Consider the following 13,421-nt stretch of genomic DNA (forward strand, 5'->3'; position numbering starts at 1 on the left):
GACAGCTGCCTGGAAAACACAATCGTCGTAAATCCGAGAGAGTAAATCAGGTCCCCTGCACCTGCGGGGCGGGGAGCCTCCATCGGAAACAGCCCTGGGCACACAGCGCAGGCCCCGGGGACAGAAACACAGGCTCTCCTTCCAATGTCACACAGGCGACCTACAGAGTAAGACTGAGGGGTGGGGGGTGGGGAAGAAACTCAAGAACATCCAAATGGTAAAAAACAAACGAACAAAAAACTTGGGGATTCACCGCCCCACATTATAGGGGTAATGGGGTGATTCTTTAAAAAGAAAAAACAAACCAGCACGTGGGATGTCCTCCTCCTTTCACTTTAACACAATGTGCAATAAACCACAATTCTTAAGCTGTTTTTCATTTTTTTTATTGCTGTTAATTCAAGGAAAAAGGGTTGCATAAAATCCAATCTGTTCTAGAAATATAAGTGGCCTTTCCAGTACATAACATTTCAAATATCAAAGTATATGGTAAACATACAAATAAGGAGAAGGTAACATACCTCCTATGTACAGTACAGTATTTTAAATCATAAAATAAGCTCCATGAAGTACAACTGGCAAGGGATTCACAATGCGGTCCGCACGTGGCTTATCAAAACTCTCACTGGAACAACTCAACTGCAGCTTAACAATTAATTTAATAATGTGGTCCAAAAATACCCAGATCAAATAAAATATATTTAATCAAAATAATTTCCTTTACTTGAACTTTTCTTTTTAAATTAAAGCTTTCATCTACCCCTGCATCCCCTCCCCTTTCCCCTTTAACTCCCACCCTGAAAATTAGTTTCAAAATGTACATTGCTGCTATAAATATAAATGCTACCTATGAAGCATTAAATGAAGCTTCTTTTGTCTTCAAGTTTTTCCTTTTATCTAGCAATCTGTTAGGCTTCTGCACCAAGACCGAATATTTAAGTCCCTCTGCTGTACACCGACGTTACTCCACACAACAAAAACCTATCCCTTCTGCTCCGTACTGAGGAATGGGAAAACAAAACCGGCCCCGACCCTTATCTCAGACTATACAGTGGTAGTTGCTCACTGCTGTTGAACGCAGCAGTTCCAAAAATACACCCAGTCTTCCAGATAATCTCAGTGCACTTTAGGAAATCAAAAATTACCTGGAAGCAATTTAGTACATAGATTGGCTTTAAAAAAAACTTTTTTTTTTTTTAAAACAGCAGCATTAAACGTAGTGACATGACACTGACATGATTAATACCATCTTTACACACTCAGAATTCAGTCTTTCACATTATAATCAAGCATAGTGGTAAACTTATCAAAGTGACTTTGCTACGAGAGACGGGTTAGGGAACAAACCTGACTTTTGCAGAAACCACAGCTTCTGCTCAGATTGCAATAAACCATACACATTTTTAAACACAACGTAACACTGCTACAGTTGGTGTGAGAAAAGAAGAACTCTTTACTCAGGTAGTGTCTCTTTAGCACGACACAGTGGTAGACTACAAATAAGATCGGCTGTCGACTTTCATTACACACAGACACACAGAACAACACTCACACTAGTTTGTTTACTTTATTATGTCTCTCTGAAGCAACAGGCTAAAAAAGTATGATGAAGTAAAAAGTTTTTTGGGTTTTTTGTTTTTTATTTTTTTATTTTATTTTATTTTTTTTTTAAGAAAAAGCTCTTTGTCCTCTTCAGACTTCGTATTTTTTTTTTGTTTCATATGGTTTTACTTCTTCCGCTCTCTTCCACTGACTTTAATTTTGATTTGGACCACAAGCACTGCATATATGTGTTTACGGGATGCTGTCCGGTACATATATACACACAGTTCAGGGGACTTGATGTGTCCTTTCACAGGAAGGTGAAACATTCCACCCTCAATTTATAGGAAGGGCAGGTCATGGAAGTGGAGACCGATGCGTGGCCAACTGCCCCGGCCACGGGCGCTGGAAGGAGGGTGGCGGAGGGTGGCGGGGTGATGTGTGTCCTTTGGGGTGAAAGTGAGAAGAGTGCGGAAGAAGCCAAGTTTCTCTTTTTGAAAACCATATGACTATCACCAGTGTTGTAAAAAAGGGCCAAATACACAGTTTTAAAGATTCAGTAAACATTGCACACAGCAAGTATTCAGTGTAAAAAAAAAAAAAAAAAGCACAGCAAACATTTTCCTTTTGATAGTTTGTCTGGAAGTGTAAATTACATGTATCATACAGATAAGCCTGTTGTTGAACCAGGAGACCAGAGGCTCAAAAGCAATGCATTCTTTTTTGTTTTGGACATCGGTACAAGAGAAATGAAAAATCCCAACTGCATAGAAATCTAGGAAATGTATAGACAAAGAAACACAAACAAAATACCTTTCCTTTCCTCCCCTCCACACCCCACCATGACTCCCCAACACGTCAGGGCATTAAGCAGTCAAGCTTTACTTGTTTCAGTCTGCAGAATCCAACGTATCATTAGAAGGGGGGAGGGGAGGTGCGTATCTCAGTCTGTAAGTGCCTAAAACGGGAAAACAGAACTGCTAAGTCACTGCTTACAAGGCAAGGCATCACAAACCACAAGACAGCAAACGGCATGCTCGGCAGAAGGCAGCGTCCTCCGCACTACTATGACTCCAAAACGGGGAAATAAACTACCTTCAAAAAGTAGTATGAAGTTTGTGCTTTAAGTTCAACCTAAAGCTATCAAACTCGACCTTCCTGTAAAAATGCCAAGTATACACTCACAATTCAAGCTTTTTGTGTGTGTGTGTGTGGGGGGGGGTGAGATTTGGCAAAACGACAAAAGCCAAATCCAGGCGAAAGAGAACAGTCTGGCGTCTCCGCTGAATGTGCGGTGTTACGCAGACTCCTCTAAGAACGTTTTCTTGTTTCTGGTGGTAATAACATTAAACAGAGTTCAAATAATTCCCTTATTCCAAGACCAGTGCTTAAATATTTTGTCCCTTAAAATGCAACAGCATTTTTTTTTTTTTTTTTTGGGGAAGCATCTGCTGGGAGGGAAAGGGGCAGCATGAGGGAATGTGTGTGAGGCCAGCTGGCCAGGCACCGATCCACTCAAGAGAAACTAGAAATCACACATCGCCAGAGGACCACGTGACTTCCTACATCTTCAGTATCTGAGAAGTCTGCTTACTCTAGGCAATAGGATTATAGCTTAAAAAAAAGTGCTGCAAGCAAGAGATTTGACATATATAACGCAAATCCCCATGGTACTCCTTCCAAAGTGCCTCAGTGGTTTTATGCTTTCCTTGGAAACTGAATTCCTCTCACCTTCCTTGCGCTGCGTGCCCTGGGTCTACACTAGGTCTTCCCACTTGCATTTCGGGATTCGTTACCGAAAGCACAACACCCATAAAGGAACACACACCAGCTCTTTCTGCCACACCGGGGCCACCGTGCTCAGTAAGGCAGGGAGAAACGGGCACACTCAAAAACAAGTCCTCTGGGAGCTCTCATGATTACCTTGTTGACTGGCCTCCATGGACGACTGCTTGCACTCCTGTGCGTAGTGTCCGCTCACGCCACAGTTGTAACATGACACGTTCCCGTTCTTCTTGGGCCCCGAAGCGCTCGTGTTGGCAACTACGTTCGGTGCCGGGTAGACGGGATAGAACCTCCCGAAGCCCGCCATCTGCTGCAGGCCGTAGCTGGCTTGGCTCCCCATGACCGGGTCATGCACCAGCCCGTTTGCGTACGGAGTCTGAGGCAGAAAGAAAGGAAGTTGGTTTCCGTTGCTCTGATGTGCTTGGTTGAGGTAGCTGCCATTGCAGAGGGACGGCAGAGTGAAGAACGACGGGACTCGGTACATCGGTCCGGGCATCGGGTTGGGATAGTAGTAGCTATTCAGCTGCAGGCTCCCGCTGGTCCCGCAGCTGCACCTGCGCCCGCACGAACCGCAAGGGCCCGAGCCCACCTGCTGCGGCGGCAACACCGTCCCGTTAGCGTTCGTGTTTCCCACCGCACTGATGTAGGACGTGCTGTCACTCTGCGCAGTGCTGTGTGTCAAAGCGGGGCTCGGGCTGGGGGCGGGGCCTGGGGTGTGGGTGGGGACGGCGGGCGGCCCGGCGGGCGGGGCCTGGCTGAGGCCCGCCCCCGCCGACGGGGCCGACGTGGCCGCCGGGCTGAGCACGCTGGAGCTCTGGCTGGGCAGCACGCTGGCGGCGAGGGGCGAGCCGGGCAAGGTGTAGGAAGCTGGTGGCTGGGCGGCTGACAGGCCGGCTGCTGGAAGAACTACCTTCACATTGGTAGGCTGAGGGACGGTCCCCGTGTTTCCCTCGATTTGAGGCACCATTTGATTGAGTCCTACCACCTGGGATGCAGATTTTGTGATGGGGTCCGTGGTAGCAACAGGAGATCCCGGAAAACTACCTGGGCTGTGGACAGGAAGAAAGGCAGTGTTTGGTGATCCAATGCTCAGACTCGCGGGGGGCTGCTGTGGGATGTTAACTGGGCAACTCTCTGAAGACCCCTGTGGGGGCGGCAACTTTAGCCTCTGGATTGTGAGGTGTAAAGCGGGGGCGCTGCTGTGGGGGAGGAAGGCTGACGGAAGAGGTAAAGGGGAAGCCAGTAATTCAAGGTGTTTTTCGGATTCTCCAGTAGAAGCTGCTGGCCCCAGGATTCCAACAGGGGTAGAATTTGTGGATTCCCTTATTGCGGAAATAGCAACAGGACTGGGAACGAGCATCCCTATTGTCTTGCCATCGGCAGATTTGGGTGGAGGAACAACAACGTCAGACTTCTGGGCACCATTGTGCATGACACAGTGTAAAGTTGGCATAAAAGAAATATGCTGATACTTGGGTGCGGTTAGGGGATCTTCTAAAAGGCCTCCGTTGTCGCTTCCTAATGAAGCAATCTGAACAGGTGGCTGGACAGTGACGGTCTGGTTGACAGAACCATAGCCTGTAAACCTGGTTGTTGACGGATTCCCAGAATCCTCAGAATTGCTGTCTGTGTCTAAGGGAAACATATAAATAGATGTTAAAGCATGCATCACTCCCATCCCTTGCTAGAAATAAATTTTATCTTTTTTTAACTTTTATTTTACATTTTATTTTTTTTAAAGTAGCTTCTATGCCCAGAGTGGAGCCCAATGCGGGGCCCGAACTCATGACCCTGAGATTAAGACCTGAGCTGAGATCAAGAGTCGGACGCTTAACCGCCTGAGTCACCCAGGTGCCCCAAATTTTAAGTGTATCTAAAATGAACTCTGAAGTTTAGAACTGGAGGAGATATGTCCCTCAGTTTCCTGACCACCAAGTTGAACTTCATTTAATTTTTTACTTCCTATGGACTTCATTTAAAAAATATAGAGATTCTGTTAAAGGCAAAACTACGGTGACAATAAAAAGACCAGTGGACGCCAGGGGTGGGGAGTTGAGGGCAGAGACGAAGAGGCAGAGCATAGGGGACTTTCAGGGTGGTGATAAGACATTATACATTTGTCCACTGCCACTGAAGGTGTAACCACCAAGAATGAACCCTTAGGTCACTGTGGGCGCTGGGTGATAATAACATGTCAACGGATGTTCATGCTCAGTAAAAAGTGCACCACTCCAGTGAGTGCTAGTGATTAACAGGGCAGGCGGTCTATGCGGTGGCAGTACAGGGGAAAGCTCTGTAGTACCTCCCTCTTCATTTTATTGTAAACCAAAAACTGCTCTAAAAAGATTAAGTCTTTACCAAAAAAAAAAAAAAAAAAAAAAAAAAAAACAAAAAACAAAAAAACAAACAAACAAAACCAAACCATGGAAAGATAAGCAACAAAAGGTTAACTGGAGACTGAATGAAGCACAACATAAACAGAGAGCTTTATTTAATATCACCTTATTACTGAGAAAAGGATTGGGTCTTTTTAACTTTAATCAATTTTAAGCAATGCACTTGATCTGTATTCTGCACTGCCAAACCCAAGGTCTTCACATGGGTCTCACACACATGATGCCACTTAAAGGAGTTCAATTACAAGACTATCCTTCACCCAAGCATCTAGCAGTAGGGAACAGAAGAGAATGGAATAAATATCTGGTAAATATTCGTACTCTGACATATTTCAGTGGGAAAAAGAACACTTAAAGCTCCTAGGATAGTCCTAGACCAAATGACGCTCGAGCACAAGCAGCGAGGCAAACCCGAGAGCGCCGCCGTTTCTCCCGGGGCGAAACAGCAAAGTGGCAAATCCAAAATTACACTTTACATGGTATTACTGCTGCAATCGCTCTTAGGGCTGTATGCAGAAATAGCTTCAATCTAGACTTCCCTTGGATGTCTTGACTTCTGGTATAAAGAGGGCAAAAGATAAGGTCTAGACCACAATAGGTACGTATTATAAACCCAGATACTGCAATAATTCGTAGAGAAACCATGCAATTAAATGTAGTGCCTATTTTAACTTTTTTTTTTTTTTTTGCTCATAAATACAAGCAGAACTGCATCATATACTGAAAAATGTTTACACGTATTAAGGTAACTGCTAGCTATACTCAGCAAAGATGTTAAAAACTTCTGAAACAATACTAAAAACAAATCATACTAGTAGTCTTTCTCAAGAAAGGTTAAACAGAACCTGCCTAATGACAAAGGATGTCAACAGTGTTACTGAATCGATTATAACAATTTAGGAAGAAGAGTTTCAATATATGAGTAAGTGATTCTAGCATAAACTTCCCTGAGTAACTGAGGTATATCTTCCTAAACACTTCAAAACAAAATGTATCCAAAAATTAGTAACTTATTCAAGGCATTTTATCTGTTCTGTAACATCATAGGAATACACAAAGACCAACATTTAAGTCCAAAGAAGACAGATCATTTTTCAGGTGGTTAACTACATTTCTGTATGAACTGGGCTTTCTTTAAATCTCAAGTCATGGCAAATGGCCCTATGAGTTTAAACAATCCCAAGTGGTTTTGAGTATTGTAGGGACTCCTCTAGCTAATGAGAGATGGTCTCTCCCTTTTCTGCACTGGCTTTCAAAAGTAGGAAGTCTCAAAACAAAACCCCATTATGAGCAACAGAACAACAAAGTCACATGCTTTTTAAAGCAACCTTTTCATGCACTCAAAATTCTAAAAATGATTAAAGCTTTTTCCCACAGTGGATATTTTTCCCCCTGCTGGTTTTAGACATTCCAAATGATTCTTCATTTAGGGAAGGCTCAGCTGAGTCACTTGAAAATCGAGCCTATCTGAAAACGGCAAGTTCCTCCATCCAAGCTGCCAACTCACTCTATTGGACGGCAGGAAAGGGAGGTTGCAAAGTAACCCGGGTGCACAGATGTGCTCTTCCCAATTCTGACCAAGGGGTCAAATGTGCACTGTTAGCTCAAGAGCCCCCGGATTATTGGCAAATCCTACAGAATCAAGCAGAGCATGTGAAATGAAGCACAGTGAAAGCCTATCTATCCTGGATAAGGCATAAAAATGCTCTCATTTAACCTTCATAAGAGCTCTGGGCAGTCCATTTTTTTTTTTCTTTTCCGTTAGCAAAGTGCAGATCAGAAACAGTGCTGCCTCTGAGGAGAACTCGCGGTCCAGTCACTACATGCTGCCTTGGTAGGGCTTGAGAACAACCGCACAGTGGAGACGGGCTGTGAGTGGACATCGTGATGCAGGAGCACTCCTGCTGTAGCTCCCTAAGACATGACCTGATACTCTAACACAGGAGCAAAGGTCTGGGAAAGCTATACACTGCCCAGCAAGAAGCCACACATGGCTGAAATACTGTGGTGGGAATATTTACACAAATACTTTGTGGCCCAAGAGAAATCAGTTAATACTTCCCACTAGCATGGGTACATCTTATAACCGTCAAATAACCAAAATGTTCCTAATCAGATATTTATAACCAAGATGTTACCAGATGTGTTTATCATGTGTAGAGAATGATATCCTCATTCAATATATACATTTTTGAGATCTCATTTCCAGAATGGTAGGGTAAGGTTCTTTCTCACTTCACTTCTGCATAAAAGGAACAAGAATCCTGGCAAAAACTGTCAAAATCAACTTTTTCAGAACTCTAGAAATTAACTAATAAAGGCTTGCAGCAACCTGAGGAGTGTTTAGTGCAGAAAAGCTATTGACTGTCTTAGGAAGAGCAAGCACTGTGGCATTTTACCTTGCCCTAATTCCTGTATATTTTCTCCAGTTCAGAAGTAGCTTTATAAGAATTTTTTAAATTTAATTTAATTTATTTATTTGACAGAGTGAGATCACAGGTAAGCAGAGAGGCTGGCAGAGAGAGAGAGAGAGAAGGAAGCAGGCTCCCCGCTGAGCAGAGAGCGCGATGTGGGACTCGATCCCAGGACCCTGAGATCATGACCCGAGCCGAAGGCAGCAGCTCAACCCACTGAGCCACCCAGGCGCCCCCAGAAGTAGCTTTATAAAGGAAAAGTTTTGCAGCTACAGTAGCTTTATAAAACTAGCAGCCACTAGAAAAAGCATGCATTTGGAGCTATCTAAAAGCCCCATCCCCAAAGAGCTGTCACTATTGGCCTAGCAATTAGAGCTCACTTGTTAACATCTGCTTACCCATGTGGCATTTGTCACAATCAACCAGCAGCAAATGTTTAACAACTTGGCTGCCTCAGGCAGCATTACCACTTGGGGCTAACAAGAGCGTGACCAAAAAACTTTAAAAGAAAAAAAACGAAGAATGAGATGTCCACAAGGAGTTTTAAAAAGCTTCCACATATTCCTAAAAATCTTAAAAGGCCATGCTCGTATCTTGAGCTGTATGTAAGCCCAGGAAAGACCTGAGAAAGCCCTACATTCTTACTTTTGGCTGACTCTGAGCTTCTGTTTAAGGAAGAATTGAGAACATAATACATACAGAAAATAAATAGCAAAATGGCAGATGTGAATCTTATGTTATCAGCAATTACAGTAAAATTAAATGGATTAAACATTCCACTCAAATGGCAGAGATGGGAAAATGGCTAAAAAGTCATAATCCAACTACACGCTGTCTATAAGAGATACACTTCCGATTCAAAGACATGAATAGGCTTAAAGTAAAAGGACAGAAAAAGAAGTATGCTATAAATAATATCTAAGAGAGCTAGAGTGCTGTATTATTCTCAGATAAAATAGTCTTTAAGACAAAAACTGTTATTAGAGACAAAAAAGATATTTTATAATGACAAAAGGATCAATCCATTAAGAAGATATGCATATCATAAATAAGTACTTCCAGCAACACACACATTTTTAATTTTTCTACACTGAACTCTTTATTTTATTATGACTGTTTTCTTTCTACTTAATTTCATATGCAGGGAAATAAAGCTTTAAAAAAATCAACACTTCTAGGAACTGCCAAGTCAGTGGTCTATAAGACACCCTTTATACCAGTTAAATTTAAAATCAATAATGACATTTATAGAAACATAAAATTATGTATGTCTGACTGATTTTAAGAGACAATATACATTTTCCTCTGCCACCCCCACTTCCCTTCCAGAGAGCAAACCTCTGTCTTTTTCTTCTTCACTTTCAAAGCTTTCTCTTCCATCATGTCGTGGGCTAGAAGGAGAACTGTAACTCTCTGAAGAGGTTTCTCCACATGTGTCATGTCCAGATCCAATGTCCAAGTTCACATCTAAAAATAACAATTCTAGTTTTTAAAAATCATGTTAAGTAGTTAAATTAATTTCTAAATTGAACCATTAGAATTAGTTACAGCTATAAAAGTTTTTTTCTTTCAGTTTGTCTACAAACACCTAAAAAGCTGGTCCTCGACCCAGGTAAAAATTCATTATTAAAATACAATTTTAATCGAAAATAACAATAACAAATACATTCTTCAAATAAAAGCAGAGGGAACAAGTCAATCTTACTGGCTTTTCAAAAAATCAGAGTTTAGTTTCTTTGTAGTGACTGCTCAGTCCTAGCACATGAAGCCATTATCTAAGTCTAGATATTTTAGCTTCTCAGACCTTATTGAAAAATACATTCTTTAATTCAAGAATAGAACTGACTGCCAAAAATGCTTATTCAGTGAAATCACTGTGCCTGAGTATTTAAAAAGACTCAAATGCTTCCCATCTAGACTGAGTAGCCCCTTGAGTTCTGCCCAGAAACCAGGCCCACATCGAGGTGGGGTAGGGGGTGTAGTACAGAACTTGTCATGATCAATTAGTCATATCTGTTTTGGGCACAGAGGAAAGATTATTAGTATACCTAGTATTAGACATTCCTGCACTGGAGCAAACTTAGATAACTCTTCTATTCATTTCTGTAAACTCGGCAGCTAACAATTTCTGCCTCGCAGCAAGCGCTCAACATGTGTTTAGTGTACAAATCCACACATAAGGAATTCTGGAGGCATTTTGGAATTATATAGATGAGTGAACCATTTCTATGGCAACCTGGTAGAAGCAGTAAAAGGTAACTGCTTGGACAAAATATGTTTTAGAAAAAAGATATGGTTTGTGTAACAATGAACTAGTTAGCTGCCTAATCTGTGTCATCTGAAGGTATTCAATTTATAACAGAGTTAGTACGGTTAAGGATGACCTAGCCTAGCCCACCCACTCCAATGGTAAGGAGATACTAAAGAATAAAGTCATTAAGAATGTAGATGCTGCAATTCCCTTTGGGTAATAAAATGCCAAACTGCCAAAGGAAAACGGCACAAAATCTCATGAGCCTCTAAGAGTGGCAGAGGAGTGACTTGGGCAAGTATTAGTTTTACAGAAAAGTAAGCTGGAGGGTACTTACGCATGGTAATAGGTTCTGCATTACCAGTTCACAACATGACTAAGGAAAGGGATGCGAGCCAACACTAATGGCGATCAGAAGACCATCTAATGCGCCATGGCGGCCAAACAGCCCAGCACCAAACTGGACTGATGAAAAGTAAAACCTATACCACTGTGGTGTGTGTGGAAATCACGCATATAAATATCTCAAGCAGCAAAATGAACAAAATGAACAATTCTACTGAGGGAATCAAAGATCCAAGGACAGTTCTCACACCGGAAATGGTACACTAAAAGAGAGCCCCTGGAGTAGGATGAGCTGAGATTTGCTCACTAAAACTCGGACAGTGAAACCCCAGTGGAGTCTTTGAAACTTCAAAGCCTAAGTTCTGGAATGTGTTTAAAAAAAAAAAAAAGAGCGGCTATTTCTCCAAATGCCAATTTATAGAATGATTCACTCTAGATTACATAGCTAGTAAATACTCTCAGCACCAAACTGCCAAATATAATCATTTGCAGTTTTTCAGGAGCTATACACATCAATCTATACTAAACATAATCCTCTCTTCAAGGATCCAGAAGGTACAGAGTCTCGAACTTTTCTCATCAGGAAGTACGTGATCCTCTGGAGTCAGGAGGCATGGATGGGGAGGATGAAACAATTATGCCAAAGGACAGTCCACCCACTGTCCTTTCGAACAGAAGCATACTTTTTTTTTTTATTTGTTCTCTCTCAAAGGGTAAAAGGTTATGCATGCTATTAAGAAGACAAAACCTCAAAACTTGTCATATTCTAGTCTAACAGTAAAAATCCGGGTTATTAGTATGTTTGAACCAACAGAAGTTCGGGTGAACCAAAGAAGTATGTAGATCTGTCAGATGACAGAACCATAAGAGAGGAAGCTGGAGATGTTTAAGTCTCTGAAATGTCTTGAATGAACTATTGAGAGGTCAACTATCTCACAGCCCCTCCAAACTTCCTGGTGCCACAACCCACAACGGAAGAATGGGGTGGAAGAAACACAGGTGATACAGTGGGACAAAGTTCTTAACAGCGCAGATGAAGTAAAGCAAGCGGCCTTTTAGTGGACAGATTTAAAGCTGGAGGTTTCAAAAGCAAATATACTGCAAAGAATACAGATGACAAATAGGATGCCTATTTTGGGAGGACACAACATGAAGGGAGGCAGTAAGGGACTTCTTTTGCTCCCTTTCGTATCTTTAGAATATTGAACTATATAAATGTATTATTACTCAAAATGGAAGTTAAATTTTAAGATCAAAAATGAGCAATACTCCTCTTGGTTATTTAAAGATGCAGACAACCTCCCCATCAGAGGATCTGGTATTTTCAACTCAAATACAGTTTCTACACTTTAAGACATGCAGGATTTTTCCATAAAGAAAAAAAATCTTAAATATATCTTGAGTTTACCGAATGCTTAAAGGTAATTCCTTCTTTACACCCTAATGTTTCAAAGGGACATTAATAAATAGAGGGTTCTGTGTTTTGTTTTTTTAAAATTGGAGTCGGCAAACATTCAAGCTACATTTGACATTAGTGCAAATTTAGAGATTTTACATACAGTGTATGTAACACAGAATAAGGTTAATCTTAATTAAAAAAAAAAATCCTGATGTTATATTTTCAGAATACTGGAAAATAAAGAGCCCAAGGAATTGGAAGGCTGGGATGTTATTTAGAAGTTCTTAATAACCTACAGTGTATGTTTTCTTCTACCTTCGAATAGGGAAAAGGAACTAAATTACTGGGCACCAAGGGGCTCAGCAGTGGTGAAATGCTTTTCACGTGCAGCCATATTTAATTCTTACAATCCAGGGAGAGAGGTTCTTACTCCTGTTTTACAAATGAGAAAAATAAGGCTTCAGAGAGGCCACACGTTCACAAAACTAGGGGAGTACAACAGTCAAACCTACACTGGGCTGAGATCAAAGTCCACAGAACTTCTCTGCAAAGAGGAAGCTAATGAGCAGGGAAGAGTTGTATGCTTCTTTGGGGAGCAGCAGTTCCCACATTATGTGAGAGACAAGGATCAGAGCAATGTTCTGAGGGAGGCACAAATTTCGACTGGGAAATGACCCAATGTGGTAATGGATCTAGGAGACAAACACGTGGGCAATGCAGAAAATGAGCTGGAGGGAGGAACACCAGAGACCGGGAGATGTGCTGGAAGTAATTTCCAACCATCCACTGACAGAGACCTTTCGTCGTTCTTATTTTAGCTCTTCCTCCTCCTCTTAGCTGCCACTACCACAGGAAACCTCAAAGATAGTTAAGTGTTACAATAAACTCATCAACAATGCGGGGTTTTTTCCCATGTCATTTTTCCCCCCAAAGACCGTTCAGTTGGCTAATTCAATGAGCTGGCCAGATGATTTTAGAATCAAAACGTAACTCTATTTCCTGTATCAATTTTCAGTCTCTCTGAATAAATAGCTGGCTTAAAAGCAAACTCCATTAAAAATACATATTCTGGTTATTCATGTTGTATCACAACCGAGCGTGCTATTACTTGAATAAAATTTACATCTAAAAAACCCTTAACTTGTGAGTCAGTCCACTCAACAATTGTGTTAGGCACACACATGAACAAAAAACATTCTCCTACCAGTTTACGGCCTTTTATTCTCTTTTATCTTTCCTATTGATAGTAAACATGACCTTGAAAAGTTACCATTGAGCCAGCAGAAAGG

General features: G+C 41.7%; 1 protein-coding gene across 1 annotated transcript in view; it reads right to left on the minus strand.

The window, feature by feature from the left end:
• Positions 1-370: 370 nt before the first annotated feature.
• Positions 371-13,421, minus strand: part of ZCCHC2 (zinc finger CCHC-type containing 2) — a 58,105-nt gene continuing 45,054 nt past the window's right edge. The window contains exons 13-15 of the mRNA XM_044242858.1: positions 9,476-9,604; positions 3,466-4,959; positions 371-2,500 (exon numbers count right to left, since the gene is read on the minus strand). Coding sequence (XP_044098793.1) covers positions 2,433-2,500; positions 3,466-4,959; positions 9,476-9,604 — 1,691 coding nt within the window. The 3' untranslated portion in view covers positions 371-2,432. The remainder of the gene's footprint in view (positions 2,501-3,465; positions 4,960-9,475; positions 9,605-13,421) is intronic.

The sequence above is a fragment of the Neovison vison genome, chromosome 3, assembly GCF_020171115.1.
Source record: "Neovison vison isolate M4711 chromosome 3, ASM_NN_V1, whole genome shotgun sequence".
Lineage (NCBI taxonomy): Eukaryota > Metazoa > Chordata > Mammalia > Carnivora > Mustelidae > Neogale > Neogale vison.